Source organism: Metopolophium dirhodum, chromosome 4 (assembly GCF_019925205.1).
Source record: "Metopolophium dirhodum isolate CAU chromosome 4, ASM1992520v1, whole genome shotgun sequence".
In the NCBI taxonomy this organism is placed as follows: Eukaryota; Metazoa; Arthropoda; class Insecta; order Hemiptera; family Aphididae; genus Metopolophium; species Metopolophium dirhodum.
Window position 1 is genome coordinate 32059233 of NC_083563.1, and position 19974 is coordinate 32079206.

General features: G+C 36.8%; 1 protein-coding gene across 1 annotated transcript in view; it reads left to right on the top strand.

The window, feature by feature from the left end:
• LOC132942384 (zinc finger protein 1) overlaps positions 1–19974 on the top strand; it is a 181483-nt gene that overhangs the window by 82998 nt on the left and 78511 nt on the right. Inside the window, exons 2-3 of the mRNA XM_061010707.1 lie at positions 17483–17673; positions 18456–18582. Of these exons, the coding sequence (XP_060866690.1) occupies positions 17483–17673; positions 18456–18582 (318 nt within the window). The remainder of the gene's footprint in view (positions 1–17482; positions 17674–18455; positions 18583–19974) is intronic.

A 19974-nucleotide genomic window follows, 5' to 3' on the forward strand; every position in this document is an offset into this window, starting at 1 on the left:
GGGTTGCGAAATAAAGGGGTGCCGAGTCCGCGATGTAGGTCACTCACGGCAGGAATTAATTAAGAATCGTTTGATGTTTATTATTATGAGACACGTCGTTTAGTGTATCAACATTTTAAAATTTTAAATATATCAAGTTCTATTCGAATCCAACGAGGGTGGTATGTAATTTATAGACATCGAAGAAGTCAGTAGGTAATGACATGTTTTCGTAAAATTACCAGTTTTAGAAACAGTAAAAATATGTGTATTGCAACACATAATAGTATATACACGTTCGGCGTTCATACATTATTATTATTTTTATTTTTCATCTTCAAAATTTATTTGATGTTTGGTCCATCTCGTCGAGTTAATAAATATTCCGACTATTATTTAGACTAGCGTTGAAATAATTTATTGAAAAGTATTATATATTATTTGCATTGCTCAAACGTAATAATTTCAACTTCATTATGTTCTGTTGAATTATTGTTTGTTTCGTATTTCAAACTTCACCTAAAGGCTACAATTTATACGAAAAGACCCCTTTTTGTTAACAGAAATTTATATATCCTATAATGTCAAAAAAGGTTCATTTTTAATAAATACAAAAACTCATGTTTTACATGGTTTAATGTATTTAATGTATGTGACGTCATCGTAATGCTGTTTCGGTGTTTTTGTCGGTCTCCTATCGGCATAGATATTATTGTATTTTTCTCGAATTAATCTGACGTTAGGTTGGACCTTTACCAAAATATCATGTACTCTGTAGTATGTATCAACTGTTTTGCTATTATGTGTAAAAATAAACCGAGTATTTTTCTTAACATTATATATTATTACCTGGCTTTTATTTTTACGAAATTGTTATTGCTCTCAATCATTTTTTTAATTTTGATATTATTGATATTACATATTAATGGGCTACGATATTATTTTGTGTATCGATATCGTTCCGATTTTTCAGATATTGTATCACGATATTGTAAGTTGTACTTATTATCAGTAATTAGTTATTATACATATTAAAATCAATAATTATTAATTCAAAAATTTGCTTTACCAACCTAATTTAACATAAGAAAAAAACTTGTTCTCGACATATAAAACAATATTGATATTATGTACAATTTGTCACGATATCGACATCGTATCGAATTATGATATTGTTGCCCATCATTAATATTATACGATGCGTACTGCCGGTATAAAGACAACATTACATATAATTACATTATAATTGTGTAGTCTGTTATTTATTGATTTGAAACGTTACTTGCTTAATATTTTATTAAAATTGAATAAATATGTTTTCAATTATAATTTTGCTGTTCAAGCTAAAACAATTTATGAATTATTAAAATATGAGAATATATTTTAATAATTATGGCATCGCTTTAAAGTTAAAATTAATCTTTGGCCTTCAAATTATTATATGTTACTATAGTTTAAATCAAATATTATAACGAGAAAAGTTTAGTGTGTAATATGTATCATTGAAGTCTAGAGTAGTAGTCTTTATATTCTCTAATTATATATTAACGATTCTGTTACTGTGAATTAAAATTTTAAAGTTAAAATAATGAACAAAAAAAAACTAATAACCTGAAGTAATTTTTTCTCCAAGAAATTTTGTGCGTATGCGTCTGCTAAAGAGATGAAGTAAACAATATATTCTTTTTATAAATAACCAATGGATTTGTAATTAATGTTTTATGTTGTGGGTACTTATATATATATGTTTACTCAACAACAATTCGTTTCTCAAGATATAAATTAAAACAAAACGTTTTCACGACTTCGTAAATTGACAATAGTTTGGATCACGTTGAAATTTTAATACCGCTGTATTTAATAGATAAAACCAAAGTTTTTACATTTACATAAAACTTTAGTTTCGATAATTTGATCGTTTAATCAAAACACACATCTACTGAAATAATTGTATACGGGACAGGAAAATTGTATCTAATAGACGTGATTTTGAAATTCTAACTTTTTCTATCCCATGCAACTATAATATTGGTTTGAAATCAACCGGAAAGAACGGTACAAATTTATTTTTAGAATTTAATTCGATTTGATTTATGCGATGACGTAGGTATATATAATATTGTTGCTTACTTTGTTTTATTATGTACATGCATCACACGCCGTAGGTACCTAATCTTTAAAATGTATTTTTATTTAATTGAGCAATAATTGTGAGCACATAAATATCATTTACACCTACACTCGTCTTCGTCGTTTATATTGCACGTCATTTTTTTTCCACCACCGTTTCATTATGTAGGCCATATATATGTATATATATAATATATAGTCATTGCACATTCCAAATAGCCGTGCGCGTGTATATATAGGTATGTGTGTTAAACGCGGGCGTGATGAATGTAATAAATAATTATTACGAGTGCAAAGAGGTGATAGCGAAGAAGCGAAGAGTAGATGAAGAGGAGGGAGGCTATAAAAAAAAACTATATGAGAAATATCGTAAAATCTCATGTCAGCCGAGTGAAACTAAAGTTTTCCACATCTTTACTACAGACATCATACACGCACACACGCAAGCTCACACTCGCACACACACACTAATTGCCCGAAAAACGAAACGGACGAAAATCATTCGTTTTTAGGACGCGCAAGCTGGTTACATTCCGGCCACGGTCGAGAAACTTTATAATTATTATATCCCGGACGAAAAGTACACGGTTTTCGATTCCGAAATATTAATAATAATTTCCCTTTTGAGAAAACTTTTCTTTAGGGGTTTTTGAAATCTCCCTCCGCAGCTCATACTCTCTGTCCCCGCTGTCCTATTCTCTCTCCTTATTTCTTAATTATTTTAATATTTCTGACTCTCGCACTATACCACTATACTACTACTATAGTTTTGCTATATAGCTATATGTATATATACCACTATACTGCACCGGACGTCGCGGGCGGTGGTGGAAGCTGTGTCAGATGCGTGTGAGATCCGAATCTCCTCGTCCGGATTTTAATGGAATATTTTCGTAAAACAATATAATATCCTATAAACGTGCAACTTTTAACGGTCTAATTACACCAGCTTTTAATTACCCAGTCACCCGCAATCGCGGTGCTGGTGACCCCGTTTGCCGCCACCGTTCCGTATAATATATATTATATATATATTATATTTAATACTCGCTGTCGTATTATTATGTTTCTTATTGGACGTAATTTCTTACCACGTATTTATTCCGAGCACATACTCACGTACTCACGTCTATCTCTGCCCCCTCCTATATACTCACCGTGGATTCAGAGCGCAGTGCTTCGCTTATATAGTAAAAAATAACAAGGAAAAAAATGAGGAAAACCTAAAAGAAAGTACTCGCGACAAAGACCAAATCGTTATATTCCATTAGTAGAGATGTCATCGGCAGTGACACGGTGGTTAATGTAAGAAAACAACAAGGACGACGTCCCCACCGTGCCGCCCTCTTTAAGTTTCCCCCACGGATGACTACGTAATACCTCTGCCGTATAATTTGTACACGGTACGATAAACATTGAAAAGGGTATGTTACTGACTCGTCACCATCACGAGCTCGCGGTGTGCAATTTTACATTTTCACATTTTATATTTTTATCATTATTATCATTATTATTATTGTTGTTATTATATTATTATTCAAAATTGTGTGCTTTGCTAATGGATACGATGACGACAACAACGACGAAGACCGCGAAGGCGAGCGGAGATTGATATAAAGTTATTGGAGCGGTAAATAAAAAAAAGAAAGCTTATCGAGAGGAGGGAATATAACAATAAACCGTTATAATATTACATAAAAGGGAGGGAGTCTCGTCGTCTGTCTGGCAAACGTTTTCTAGTTTTTAATAATACTAAAATTAAATTTAACTTCAAAACGTATTGTTTATTCTTTCTGAATAATTACCTACCGCGAGCTTATATATTCGATTGATTTTTTATTTGTTGATTTTAAATTATTATTACTTTCTTGTATATATTCTTCATTTTTGTTTTCCTATACTTTGCGCATGTATATAATATACAAAATTAATCGAATAAAATACCGTTGTATCTCACCGCGTTATTGGCATAGTATATATATACACACATTAGCTTATGAAATTTATGTTAATCGACCACTGCTGTTAGGGGGGTTTTTTTTACGTATATATGACTTTTGATGGTTTCTTCATATAGTGTATAACATGTTTGGATAGAACAGTGTAAACTTTTTCTTTGTTTCTGGCTCTTCTCGAGTAACATTTCCGTCGAAAGTCTTTCCACTTTATACACTTTCAAAAGTTTTGGGAAACAACTAGGAGGAAACCTATTTGTTTAGATCCCTAAAACTCTAATACTATAATATATAGAAACCTACATAGTACACACACAGCAGCCATTTCGATCGAATGGCTAAAGTTGCCTCAATATTTGATTCGTTTTTAAATTTACAACTTTGGTTTGGGCATCTAGTTATTATTAAAACATATTATATACGTATTTATGGTACCGTAAAAATAATTGTATTTATAATTGTAATACCAATATATTTGCTGCAAACATAATTTTAAAATAATTATGTCTCATACGAGTTAATAATAAATAATAATTAATTTATTATTATATATAATTAGGTATCGTTATAGTGTCATATCATTAGTTATAATTTATAAATAACTATCTCATATAGGTTATATATAGTATATACTTTATATTACGTATATATGTCTACTTATATTGTATAAGTGTATAACGAAATAATTATGAAATAACGTTTAGGTACATTTAACACGATCTTATAACAATAGTGGGTACCTATATAGTTAAGACTAAATCCAATTAAAATGCTCGATTGAGAATATCGAATATCGAAACGTACACTTTTCATGAGTATGAATTGTATTTACCACCGCTGATAAATTACAATTGATCGGCCCCTCGACAAAGGGCATTATCTGAATCCCCACAGCACGACCCTTTAAATCAGGGTTGTTTCGACCCACGTTTTCGGCTAGTATAACATTGTAAATTAACGGTAAACTGATTCGTATCAAATTGTTTTTATATACATCATACAAATGCGGCGGACGAGTGTGAGCTACGTGCGTGCGTGATGCGTATAGTTGTTGTGTATCTCTCTATCTTTACGAAAATAATAGAATTGGGTCACGATTGGTTACAAAGCGGCTTTGACCGTGCTGCGATAAAATAATATTATTATGATGCATATACACCGTAGGTATATATAATAAAAATAAAAATCATCCAACAATTAACGCCCGTAATCCATGCATACATGTAATGTGATTATTCCGGATGATTTATACATATATAGTTAAAACAGATTGTCGTCTTATCGACTGCTTACACGCAAACAAAATTTTTTTGATTAATACGAGCACGTGCGTGTAAAAAAAAATTCATTAAAACGTTTATATTGACGGCAACGACGGCGGCGACGTCACATCATCAGGGTATTGTTACTTTATATTATCGTCGTACCGAGCGCACATAATATAATATAATATAATAATAACGACTAACACGACGACGGTGACTTTCGGGGCACACCCGGCCGGCGACGTGTTATAATCCTTTGCGGCGGCGACAACTGCACGCAACAAGAGGGTCGCAAACGGGATGGGACAGTTGGTGTGTGCGTATATAATATATATATATATACATATAACGTATACCGTACACGTGAGTATTAGGTGTGTATAATATGTATATATCATAATGCACACGTGAATATTAGGTATACCACGCGCGATGTCGTGCCCGCCGCGTGTATCAAGCATTTCCGTACTATATGTGCACCACACTCGCATACATATTATTATTATTATTATTATTATGGTGGCGGCGACGTGTATAATAATTAATTAATACACCTCTGCAGTCGTCCTCCATACGCATATACGTACGCGCCTACGATATATACCATTATGTTATGTATGTAATATTATCATACGACTCGGTTAACGCGCGGATTTAATAATTATACAGTATAATATTATATTATAATGTGCGTATAGTAGGTAGTATATTATACGTTTAATCTAATTCGAGCTCGACTACCCGACCGTGTGGCGCACCGGTGCAGTATACCGGTGTACGGTGCGTATAGTGTGTACGGTTTGTTACTGTATACCTATTATTAAAATGTCGAAAATCGAACATCCCCTAACCTTTAAAGATCAAAATATCAAATAGCGGACAGAGTAGATCAAATTTAACCAATAGTAGCCGGTACTGCTCACAAATCACAAAAAGTCAACCTATTATAGTATGCGGAGTTAAAAACACGGATGCACCGCCGTACCTTCATACAAATATGAAATAATAACATAAAATTAAATAAATATAAAAAGCGATTGAAATTTCATCAACGAGAATTTTATATAATTTTAATTTTAACGATTGAAAACGTTTAAAAATATTTACAATCTAACACATTACAGAAAATAGAGATATAAAAACACGGTCTGCAGATATACATCTCGAACTCTGTACTGCATTTTTAATAATGCGATGCGATTCAACTTCAGCAATAATAATAATAATAATAATAATAATAATAATAATATGACGTTCAGGATATATTTTTGAGTTTTAAATCGATAATTTCCACAGCGATTGCCCGCGAATTCCCTTCTTGTATAGGTAGTGTCCGTATTATATTAATATTATAATAATACATTAATACGCATTATACAGTATTATTATCGCGGCGCCGCCGCCGCCGCCTCCGCTATAATATATTCGTATAATATTATTATCGTTACCGTGCGCAAGTTACAATTTTTTTTAAAAATAATTTTGTGTTGTCCACGCGTGCAGCAGTGATGGTCGTCGTCGGCAGACACGCGGCTGCTTGCGTGTTGGGACCTGTGGACCAGATGGGTATATAATCGCATACCATTAGTCGCGCGCGCGTGTGCAGTCGCATTTCTATAAAAGTAAAGTCACTAATCACGATAGTGTACCTATAGATTATGTGACGTCGTCGTGGGCGGCGGACAGGAAGCCGCCGGGAGCCGTATGCAGATAACGCGAAAAATAAACGCGTACACGGAGAAATAAACACTACAGCAGTATACCTATTCGATCATAATAATGTTATGTTAATAATTATTATAATGACACTCCTCTGTTATGATTTCGGTAAAAGTGCGTCCTAAGGAATAGTAATACCTAATCGAAAACGCTGACTTCCACCGTCACGTGCCATGTGGCAGGTTGACGACGTAGGTATAGTATACCTCCTCGTTTCCCAACCATGCTATAATCGTATTTTATCTCACCACATATAATATTACTGCACACGTTATGAAAGAAACACAATAATTTTCGGATTTTTACATTCCTGCCTACCAGCATTTGCAATTTAAGTTTGTGTTCGAACAATTTGTTTGTATTTATACTGCGTGAGCTAAATATTTACTTTTAAAATTTTCTTTAAATTTTCGGTGTTTTTGATATTATTATGGAGTAGGTACCTATAGTCAGTCTTTATTCCTATTAATATCAAAAGTTAACAATATCCGTGCTCTCTCAGTTTCTTCTTGTCGCGGGATTCGTTTGATATTTGCAATGAGTTAGGTACGGTTAATTTGTTTAATTTCATTTACCCCTAATACTCAGAGGTGTAGTCAGGGGGGGGGGGGGGTGTCTTAAGTTTTTATATTTAAATATGGCTCGTGAAGGGGGCTTTACACACTCTCCATGGTAGTCATCAATCTTCATTTTTACAATATCAAATATGAAATAGACACAAATGACAACAATGATTTTTTGGAAATCTGAAGCTAGTTTGTGGAAAGGGGTGGTTAAATATTCAAAACACCCTCCTCGCTATGCCACAGTCTTCTCAAGGAGCAGTATACTTCAATATATTTAATATATACCTAAAATATAATTGCCCTTGCCCCTTAGATACCCTCTCCAAGACTTATAAAAAAATTCGATATTATAGGTAAAGTAGGTACATGTAATAACATTATAAGCCCTCATGGCCTATAATAATAGTTATTGATTAAGACTTCTCCTGCGGCAGACAGCAAATACTAAGTCTGTCGCTTTGTTGCACGTTCTTACGCTCGAAAAACATAATATATAAGTACATGCGAACTATTAAATATATATATATATATACATTATAAGTTGGCATATAATATTATGTATAACGCGTCGTCGTCGTTTTGTCGTATATATTTTTCGCTGACTGATTTTCGTTTACACGTGTTCACGGGGTCTGCAGCAGTGTATATGTTGTAGTCACTGTGCAGTTTATACGCACGCGAATAGTTCATTAGCATATACAAAGAGTTTAATGCGCGCGCCACACCATTTATTCACGCGCATATATACATATATATCGCTGTCCTTCCCGTTGACGGACAGGTGTAATGCTCTAGAAAATTGTATTCTTTCTTCATGTATACACATTATTATTATTATTTCGTTCGCTTAAAAAAAAAGAAACTATAAGGAAGAGAAAAAAAACACAACTCGTCCGCGCGCATATACACGACCTATAGCGCGTTTTTGTCCCTCCTAGACATCATTACTCATCCGGTCCCCGGTTAAAAGGGCACTTTTCCGGAATCCGAAACGATTTGTTTTCTCGAGTGCCGAACATTAAAAAAAAAAAGACAAAAAAAAGAAAAGAATAACCCGCCTCCATCGCCGTCGCCGGAGTAATAAAATTCGGATTTTTGTCCTCCTCCCGCGGTGCGCCGTCTTGATGGTGTATATAATATAGCGTGTATAGACTTATAGTATACGCGCGTACTCGCACTGCACTCGCTATAGGATACACATATATTTTAAACATTACATATAGTGTGTGGGTGGTGCGCTCACCTCTCGTAAGAGGAAATTTTTTTGGAAAAAAATTACGCGCGTCCTCCTCATCCTCCTCCACCCATATCGCCTGTAAACCCACGCGTATAGCCGCGACTGTACACCGTGTATTATACATCATATAGCGACGCACAAAGTGCAGCTAATAATAATGATAATAATAATAGTAATAATAATAATAACGGTACTATAAAACGGCGTTAACTTCCTCTTTTACGAATTTATTCACGTCCCAACGACTTCCGAAAGGAGTATACGCGCGCACGCTACATTTGATATTATTAAAATAATTTACGGAAAACTGCGAACGCAGGGGGTGGACGGGCGGTGTACAGTAGGCGCAGAGGTGGCCGAGGGGGAGACGGAGCGATAGAAATTATACTCGTTTCAATATCTCACGGTTGAATGTGTGCGCGCGCGGCGAAGATCTCGTCGATTTATTATTTCTTCGTCCCGGCCTGAGTATATATTATTATTATGTATGTATATGCATCGTACCGTCGTCGACGCTCCCCGATTCGTATTACCATAATATGTATTTATTTTTATTTTTTTTGCCTCTTTCCGTTTGTCGCAATATACGTATTACATATATTTTTTCACTTTTCGCATCGTTTCTCGATACGCGCTCGCATGCAGTATATACGCATATAGTATAAAATATGATACAATAATAATAATAATAATTTTATAACGACGACGACGGATTTGGCAAAAAAAAAATAAATAAACAGGGATTAGCTTCATAAATTTAATGCCGTTTTTGTCGATCGTCGCGAGTTCTTCTTCCGAAAAATCGAGAGCGCCGCACAATGAGCGTCCGCAGAGCTATATTATTCGGTCAAAAAAATCGTATATTATATCCGTCCTCGCAATCGTCGGTATTATTATTATTATTATTATATTATACATATACATCGTGTTGGAAATCCTCCGCCCGTGTGTATATATATGCCAGTCGCGGCTCTAGTGTTATTGTTGTATCCGGGCCGGTTGTGTGATGCGAGCGTGAGTGTGCGCGAGTACGTAGACGGGCGCGCGAAAGTTGTATATATATTATTATACATATAAAGGAGAAAAAAGGCCCTATGCGCTTTCTTTTTCTTCTTCGGTCCACGCGCATATTGTCCCGAGCCAAAATCCGCAGGACTTTCGGCGCGTTTCCGGCATCCGGATGACACATCCCGTCCGAATTTCACGTTATATATATACACCTTTTTCCGCCCTTTTCCCCCGCTCGCCGCCGTCACAGTTCGCATGTATGTGATGTTTCCACCCGAAAAAAGAAGAGCGCTCGCACACAATGACACACGTCGCTTACGGTGTATAAATATACTTATATACTTATATATATATATCTGCTCGGGCGCGTTTCTCACTATTATACACAATGACAATATATATGACACGCCCTCGTGCCGTACAGTCCCATTGTTATGATAATTAACCTTCGATTTTCGTCGGATTTCCGTCACCCGGCGGCCACGTGGCTCGGTAATAGATTTTTTTCCCATCTCACTCTATACATCTCTCTATCCAGCCATTCCTTTCTCTCAGTCATCGATATACATATATATAAATATAATGCGCCGCTCATACCGCCGCTCGGTCATAAAACGATAGTATCCGCGCTCGATTTATACTGTGACGTGCACACTGCGCGCATCCGTATATCCATATTATATATTCTCCGGAATATCGGAAATTCGACAAGTAAAAAACGTACACTCACGCATTATTCTCCCGTAAAAATACGTATCGCACACGCACTCACTCGCACACTGTATACATACACAATCGAATTACCGTATATATATATATATATATATATATATTATTGATGGGCTCTGAATTCGATTTCTCGTATATTATATATTATTATTATAATATACGTTTATATATTATGACTACGCAGCGTCAGCGGTGGAGAGGCGGTCCGGCGCAGGTTTTTCTTTCCGCCACCTCCGCCGCCGTTGTTGTTAATCACGTTAATGCACGCGCGCGGTCTCTTTTTGACTTTTCCCGCCGCTGCCGTTTTTTTTTCGCCCGGATATTTCGCATCGCTGGATAATCCCCGACGCCGTCCGTCAAATTATCGCACGCTCGCTTTTTCCCGGCCGAGTCGTCGGCGGGAACAGTAATCCACTTAAAAACGACCTCCTGTCGGCCGCGCGTATATACGCGTGTCTCGCGTATACCGCCACCGCTCCTCTCCTCTGGCATCCTCCCTCCCCGCCGACCTCCGGACGCCCTCCCGCTGAACCGGGGGCCGACCCAGCGATACCGATCCGTCCGCGCGTTCCTTTTGAAAAAAAATACATTTTTATTCGTTTCTTCCCCGTGCGTCCCGCTGCGAGTTATATACATATAAATACACACGTCCGGAAACCCATCCCACGCCGCAGCCCTTCGTATGTATACGACGTGCAGCGTCCTCCGGAACCGGACCGTACTCGCCGAGTGATTTCACTCGTCACCGACTCCTCCCTACTGAGAAGGATTTGTGTCGTTTAAGTACCCACGCGCGCGTTCCGCCACCGAGAACGACGTCTTGGCGCGTACAAATCGGGACTCATCCCCTCAAATCATTGAATTCGCCGATTTTTGTTTTATCGTCCGAGTTTCAATCTCTTCTATCATATCTTGCCGCCACGCGAGATGCACTTTCTCGTTTTATAATTATTATGGTGTGGCGACTATATTATTACATAGTAACGTGGTGCAATCTTGGAGCCGTGCAAGCACGTGTAACAAATGATTATAATTCCGTTTTCCGACGTTAAAATATGAACGACGGCGGTGTTTTAAGGGGAATGCCGCTGTCCTGCCGACAACAAACTCGTTTTCGAAAAATGAATTTCTCAAGACTTGACGGAATCCGCGCTCGCCGTTTTTTGCCCCGAGCAGGGCAGAGACCTTATGGCGGCCGAAAAATATAATGCGTAGTTCAAATTAATTAAATACTTGCGAGTAGAAACTCCAGCAAAAATGCATTAATATTTTTAAGCTATACAGTTAGTCAAAATATGTAGAGATGTTAACGCGGCTATATCGTATAGCTGCCGTTGTATATGATGTATATGTATACTGAACGCTACCGAGTGAACGTTTCGGAAAAACGACGGCGGCTGTGTGTGCATATATATACACACCGCTCACTCTTATTCTCCCTTAAGGCGCGCCTCCTGTTGCTGCAGCTCTCTTAATTGCTATAAATGTTAAGTATTTGATTAAATTTAAGTGTTCTCCTGCCGGATAAATTATTAAGTAGGTACCTTGAATAACAAATCAGGGAGGTTCGGAAAACTCGATTAGCTCATCTTGTATATATAACTAATTTTAAAGTTTAACTCGATACAGTTGACTACGTCGTATATAATATCAATGGTTATAAAATACTTTATTTTATACAATATTATGTGCGACGTTGATAATATTTGAAACGAAAAACTGTAGACAGTGTCACGATTATAGATCTGCCACGGATATTATGTTACATGCGATTTCGATAAACTTGCATTATGCATAGGTTACATAGCAATAAAAACAATAATCAAAAATCAAAAATATACACATTATACGTTTCTTCCAGGAAAGTCGATATTAAAACGTGCATAATATATTTTTATATATAGGTAGGTATTAGCGTGATGAAAAGCGCTTGTGTCGTAAAACGGTTCTGTCAGCTTGTTTACGACTTTCGCGGGGATAACGATTTCATTGACACCATCAGTCATCGCCAGAAAGATAATAAAATTTATGAAATAATATATTATTATATTATTATTAAATTCCGGAACCGATGTCGCATTACGTCGTCGCGGACGCTAAGCACCTGACCGTATACGCTCGCGCGTTCAAACACAAATTGGTTTTTCTGTCGCAAGCCCTTTCCAAAGTATAATAATAATATGTGTATATAATATATTATTATTATGTGCGATGACGACGGATAATAACGTGCGAGTAGCAATAACGATATTGGTTCGGAGAAAATCTGTAGGTCCGATGCGCCGGCACGCTTGTCCTCCTCGTTTATATAGTATAATATAATATAATAATATATAACACACGTTCACATGTAGGCCACGACGGGGACGGGTCCTCAAAGCCGCCGCACACTATTCGTCCCGCGAAAAACGTTATTACCGCCATCGGTCCCCGTGACATTTTTTCCTTCCTATATACGCCGAGATGATGATACACGCGCACTCGCTCCCCCCACACACGCGATTCTTCGCCGATTCGCTTTTCATTCCGCTGAAAGCCGAAATCCGTTTGCGGCGATTATTATAAGTGTTGCAATACACACCCGCCGTTCTATATATTATATTAAACGCACAAACCGAGATGGGAGAGAGAAGAATATTATAGGATTTATCGCGAATCGGGCACTCCGCGTCCGCCTTCGTCGCCGCACACAAATGTGTATAATAATAATAACAATAATAATTATTATTGTTATCGCTATAATTTATATCGGTATAATAATAATAATAATAATAATATGTGAGTTTTGTAAGAGTGCGATACACCGCCAAGACGCACCGAGTCCAAACAAATATCCAAAATTCTTTTGGAACTGCTTTCTTTAAATTATATATTGCTGTAGTTGACTTCGATTTCTGCAGTGTTTATCTTAGTGAACCGTATTTATACGTTTATGCGTATGTAGGTATACCGATGTTGGCGTCTATTATTGTAATATTACTTCTTATATTTACTCATAGTTATAACTAATACTATGCAGTAGTGCGTACATTGATGTAATATAATTATAGTGTCGCGGTGGGAGGAGTGACTGAAAAGAAATTTTTCATTCAATAAAGTATATTCAAGATCATATTATTTAATAATTATAATAAATTTACGTAATCGATAACCATTCATCCAAATCGATACATTATTGAGGTGGCCGCTATATAAACATCATATTGTGTATTATAATATAAGTAGTCAAAAAATACTGATGTAAATAATAGAGAAAAAAATTGTAATTAAATGTATTATTATTTTAATATTTTATGAGTGTTAAACCAAAATCTTTTTAAGAAGCCATTTTTCGTGATACCTACTTATCACACCCCCCAACCACCGGGACAAATTAAAAATAATTATCGTTTCATTTTTATGATCTGCCACTCAATTAAAGTAAAAAACCAAACCCTTTAAACAATTTTTATTTTTGTATACTAAATCTACTAAAAATATAAATATAAATATAATATAAGGTCCCCCTTAGCGACCCCCTAAGTAAAACGCTCCCTTCAAAATTAAAAAAGCCAACAAGGGGGCAGTATGGTTAACGTGGGCAATCACTGGTCTAGACTCTAGGAGTCATTATAGTTTCTAAGGTGGTGATTTAAAAAAAAATATTGAGTCTATAGGTTTATAGGTAATAAATTCTAAAAGGTAATACGAAAAGCTAAATAGCTTGTAAAAGCTTTTTATTGGGCGACAGACATGATATTATATATACCTATTTATATACAATGTGTACCAATCGACGTTAAATATATGATGCCATCCCACATGCACTAATTTTACTACCTGTCTGCGGTAATCTACACAATAATGGAGTGCAATTTTACAATTTCAGGCCGCAATTTACATCCACCGCTGGTTATAATAATAATATATACTTTACATAAAGTTCATGTGCCCTCGCGTGTTACGGCGGAGCGGCGTGCAACCGATCGCGATAATTCAAATCTATATCGCCGCGCGCGTCTGTCCGTCCGTCCGCGTTTTCCCCGGTTTACACATTCTCCACACGTATTCGTTTTAATTTTTGTCCGCGTTTCGAACGTTTTACAGCGTGCCGGCGATATCGTCGCGAAACGTTCATCCGAACATAAAGGGTGCGGTTTTTTTATTTAAAATTTATTATCGTCGTTATATACGGCACACGTATACACGCCGCACAACTATGCAGCAATACAGTGACACAATAATATTATTATAACAACGAGCCCGCGCACGTAAACATCACGTGTAATTATTTATATAATAATATAAATGCGCGTGTGTGCGGCGCGGCGGCGAACGAATAAATTTCGAAAAAAAAAACACTACCGAAACAAACGGCGACGGACGGACGTTATACGTTATTGTACACGCGTGTTTTGACCCGGCGGAGCGATTTTTCATCGGTCGCGAGTGATGGGGGGAGTGGCGAGGGGGGTGAGACTTAATTTGTGCCCAGTTTTTATTCTTTTTTTTTTTTTTTTGGTACGCACTCATCCCGCCCGATTAGCGAGCGGCGTCACACGTTATTTTATTTTGTCGTTCTACAGACGAGGAGCAGTCTCGTCGTAGTATATGTATATAGTTTTACGACAAACTATATGTTTTCCCAAAACGTACATGTACACATATATAACGCGAATTTTAAATATATAATGTATATACACCCAAAACAATAATATTATAATACTGGACCGGCCATTGTCCGTGGTCGGAATTCGGATTTTTACACGTAGAGGTAGATATATGTATATAATATGTATTTTTATATATATATGAGATGATATATTGTATTGTGCGTGTACGCCGTCGAGCGCATTGTTCTTTTTACTATTTTATTTTAGCATATTATTATATATACGTATATGTATGTGTGTATATAATATACGCACTGTTCGATCGGTGTGGAGGGCGTAAAACTAAAAAAAAAATGCGACACAACAAACGATGTACCCCCCCAAACTACTTTTTTGTATTTATATATTGTATTCTAAAGGAAAGTTTTCGCAGTCGACCCTCTGCTCTTACCCCATTGCCCGGCCGACAATCACGCCTGCCTTATACGACACTGCAGCAGCACATATAACTCTATCGCATATGTATATATTTATATATTATTATAAATTCGCGTCCGAATCTAACTCGCGCACAATGCCGACCTAATGTCAAATACCCGGCAGGACAACTTTCGAGCGTGTGCAGAAATATCACGTCAAATGATGTCAAATCGGGAACTTTTTTTATTTTCGAATTTATTTTTTCGCAGCCCCTCCCCATCTGCACATATCACCCCCTCCCGCCGGTGTCACCACCCAGTAGTACGCGTATAATACCGTACGATTTTATGTTGTATATACATTATACACACAACATCATATACGCGCGTAAAAGTTGTTTTATTATTATATCAGTGACACTACGATATTGTCGTATAAAATTCATGTCAGGTCACGCGCGCTCGTCGCGTCCGTATCGTGTATCTGCCTTCAGTCGTAGCTGAAAAGGTCACCTTTTGTAAGGTATCGGGCTCGTACGATATATATGGTTCGCGTTTGGATAAAAACGGTTGCCAGATGATGGCGATGAGTAGCTGTGTCAGGGGGGGGGGAGGTAATGGGGGTGGGGGTGCAAGCCGGGGGAAGCCATCTGGCGTGTCGTGCAGTGTCATTAGTGCGTATGTGTGCGCGCGGGTGGAGAAGAAAAACAACGGCGCATGGGGTTGATTGGTTTCGGATGGATTGACATGATTGCTAATTCGACGGGAGCCCTCCTCACCTCACCCATTCCCGATCGGCCACCGCGGCCGCCGTTTCAAACCGCGCCCGTGGGTAGAGCGCGCGCGGAATAAAGGGGGAACCCTTTCAATACCTACCGGACTTAATTACTATGCTCATCAGCGGCACATGTCGCGTGCACGAAACGACGACATTTGCCTTCGCCGCGCAGCGCAGTGAAATAATAATAATAATAATAATACATATATTATATTAGGAACAAAAAAGCCATATAGAGTCGAAAACAATCAAAATGGTACCTATTTATAATAATAATAATATTATACTGCATTATTTACTATTTAGTACGCGCAGTAATATCGACGGTGCTAACATATAGCCGGAGGGGGTGTGTATACTGCAGCGTATACAATGTGTACATAATACAATATAAAATATTATATGTATATACGGCGATAAGGTTATATACGCGCTGTGCAACTACCCGGCGGCCCGTGGATAAATGTGCAGCCCCTCTTCTCTCCGTAACATAATATGTCGTTTCGTCGACGCACATCATATATATATATTTATAACGAGGAAACACACTAAAGTGTATGAAATATCGTCGCCAAAACGACGGACGAGCCCTGTGTACAGTATAGCATTATAGCAGTCGTCGCGGTGAGGGTCACTTAACTTAATGTACCAAAAGAGTTTTCGGGCCGCTCCGGTCGGCAGCGATCGGGGGAGGAGGGATATACGTCCAAGGTGGACCTCGCGATGAAAAGGCTCATAAATTCCCGTCCCTCTCCATTCGTCTCCGTTACTAATTTAAAATATGATTTATGTCCGTAGTATATAGTTAAAGCACGACGACGACGACGACGACTATATCGAACGACGATTTCGCTTTTCCTTTTTATTGCGTCCGCCGCCAATGCACCGCTACCCCTAACCGGGTATCGGAGCTATTTATCTGAACCGTTTTCGAGTAATAACCTATAAAAGTGTTTCGAGATGATTAAAGATTAGTTTTCCTTTTCGTTTTTCTATGCTCTTCTCCATATAATATATATACACAGTATACGCACACACAATATATATTATTATGTACAATATACATATATAAACTTACGCAATTTTTCTCATTATTTTTCCCCAGTGGAAGCAGACTGTGACATCGTAGACCCCCAACAGGATATGACTCTGTGTGTGGAACAAGATGACGAAACCATCATCAACCCGGACACCAATCACAACCATCAACCACTGCTGTCGGTGGGTACCAACACAAAACGACAGTTCATCGACAGTCGTTGTCAGACGACAGATGATACTAAAGATTCTTCTACGGTAAGATTTGAAAATCTTTTTTTTTTTAAAGATTTCCGATAGTCACTTGATAATTTATAATATACATGAGCCTTTTTTACACAAATGTTATTTTTCATACTCCTATAGTCCAAACATATATACATACAGTTATGAAAGATGTATACAATATTATGATCCACGAGAGTACGAATAATTTAAGTATATAATTGAGTATAATGTTATCAGTTTTATTTATGAAAAGAAGAACTTTTTTGTCCAGATAGTGAAATTGAAAAATGGACGTTACTCTAATTATTAGCGTAAATTAATCTGGCGAATTGCTATATATTTCTTAAAAACACAACCGTAAACATTTAAATATTTACACTATACTCGTAAAGTTAATATTTCTATTAAGAACCAGGAAATTACACCCTAACCCTCTTAAAGACCCTAAGTAATATAATGTTCTTAAATAAGTAAACAGTAATAAAATACATATTTATTACACCCAAATAAATTGAAATCGAATGTGTAGGGTAAATTAACGATCATTTTTACTTAAGAGTTTTCGTTAAGTAGTTTTATCATATAGGTACACATTAGAGTTGTATGCGGGTTTCCACAATCCAAATTAAATACTTCGTTATTGTTTAATTTATACATATTTTGGCATATAAATACCAATGCCGACCATGATGTATAAAATCATCGTTAAAACTTAAAAGAAAACATCATAATTATTTATATATTAGAGTTAAGTAAAATTAGAGTTTTAAATCATAATGTTCAAAACTAAACGTTGTATTTGATTTTTATAGTCTGCAAACGAAGACTGTACGAGTAGAGACGACGAAGAGGATATGACGATAAATGACGAAGACGACGGTGCAGCTGCTGTTAAAGACGATGAAGAAGGGGAGACGGTGATCAAGGACTGTGACAAAGGTAAGGACTGCGCTTTTACCGTTTAATAATTCCGTATAATTTATAAATTATAGTTCCAAAAAACTCCTTTCGATATTAATGCTTTGCAATTAAGTGGCGGGTGAAAGGTTTTTTAACCTCTTTAACCCCCCTGGAAAAGTCAGTGCTCTCCAAGTGAATTATTATCTCCAGAAGTCAAAGTGTATACTTCAGAAAGTTTAAGACCCGGGCGGGTGTTCTCTGTCTCTTATATACTCTGTATAGGTGGATCATTTTATCCGAAGTTTACGGCTAATTAAAAGTCGACGTTTAAATGAGCAGCGATTAATAAAATGACTGAAGTACTTAGACGTTTCGAAGGACAAAGGGCAACACAGTTCCGCAGCGATTAACGTTTTTTATTTTGTTTTATCAAACCACTCTAAAACTCTCTCCAGTCCCTTGACGAAATCTTCCTAGTGTTTCTCGAATGTATATATTTAAAGTTTATGTGATGACAAAGTTGACGTAGAAATTAGTAAAAACAAAATTAAAATAATACATTCTTTTTTTGGCCGTAAAAAAGACCAAAAATGTCAAGTTTAAATCGAAAGTGTGTACGCATCGTAAAGTTTAACCTATCGTAAGAGTCGAAACTACTTGCGTACAAATAATAAAACGTTCTTACATATATATGGATACATACTTGATATTAATAGCAGCGTATAATATTTCGTGTACGAGATTTAATAAAAACAATCCAATCATTCGTTTCGAGCAGTATAATAATCGTCGTGAGAATAAAATAATATTATATTATATATCTCCTGCTCGGACTGAGGTGAACAGCTACAAAAATATATATATAGCTCCACGAGGAGTATATACGGCGGCGGCGGCGGATCCACCCCTAACCGTCGCATCGCCTTTGGCGTCGTATATTGCGCGACCGCGTTGTTGCAGTTGTTGTTGTTATTATTATTATTATGATTATTGTCATCGTCGTCGTGTATTATACACGATATTATTATATTATATACATGATATATACCGTCGGGGAAAAAAAACCCGACCACGCCCAATTTTCCATTAGGCCCCAATGACAAAGATGACGTCATAAAAATAAACGCGCGACCGCACGGCGATTCTACTTCTCCGGCAGGATTATCGCGTCCGACACGATTTTATTGCCGGTAATAAAAAAAAAAAAAAAATGTATAAGCAAAAAAGAAATAAGTAAAAATACGCTCTTTTTTCTTCTTTTACGGGCGCAAACTCCGGGAATCAGCCGCCGCGACGCTAAACATTTTCGCAGTATCGCTTTCTTTTTATTATTTAATTTTCTCGTCGGGTACATTTATATATAAAATATATAAACGGCAGCGGCGGCGGCGGGCTGGGAGATTTTTATACATCATACTCGTATTATACGTA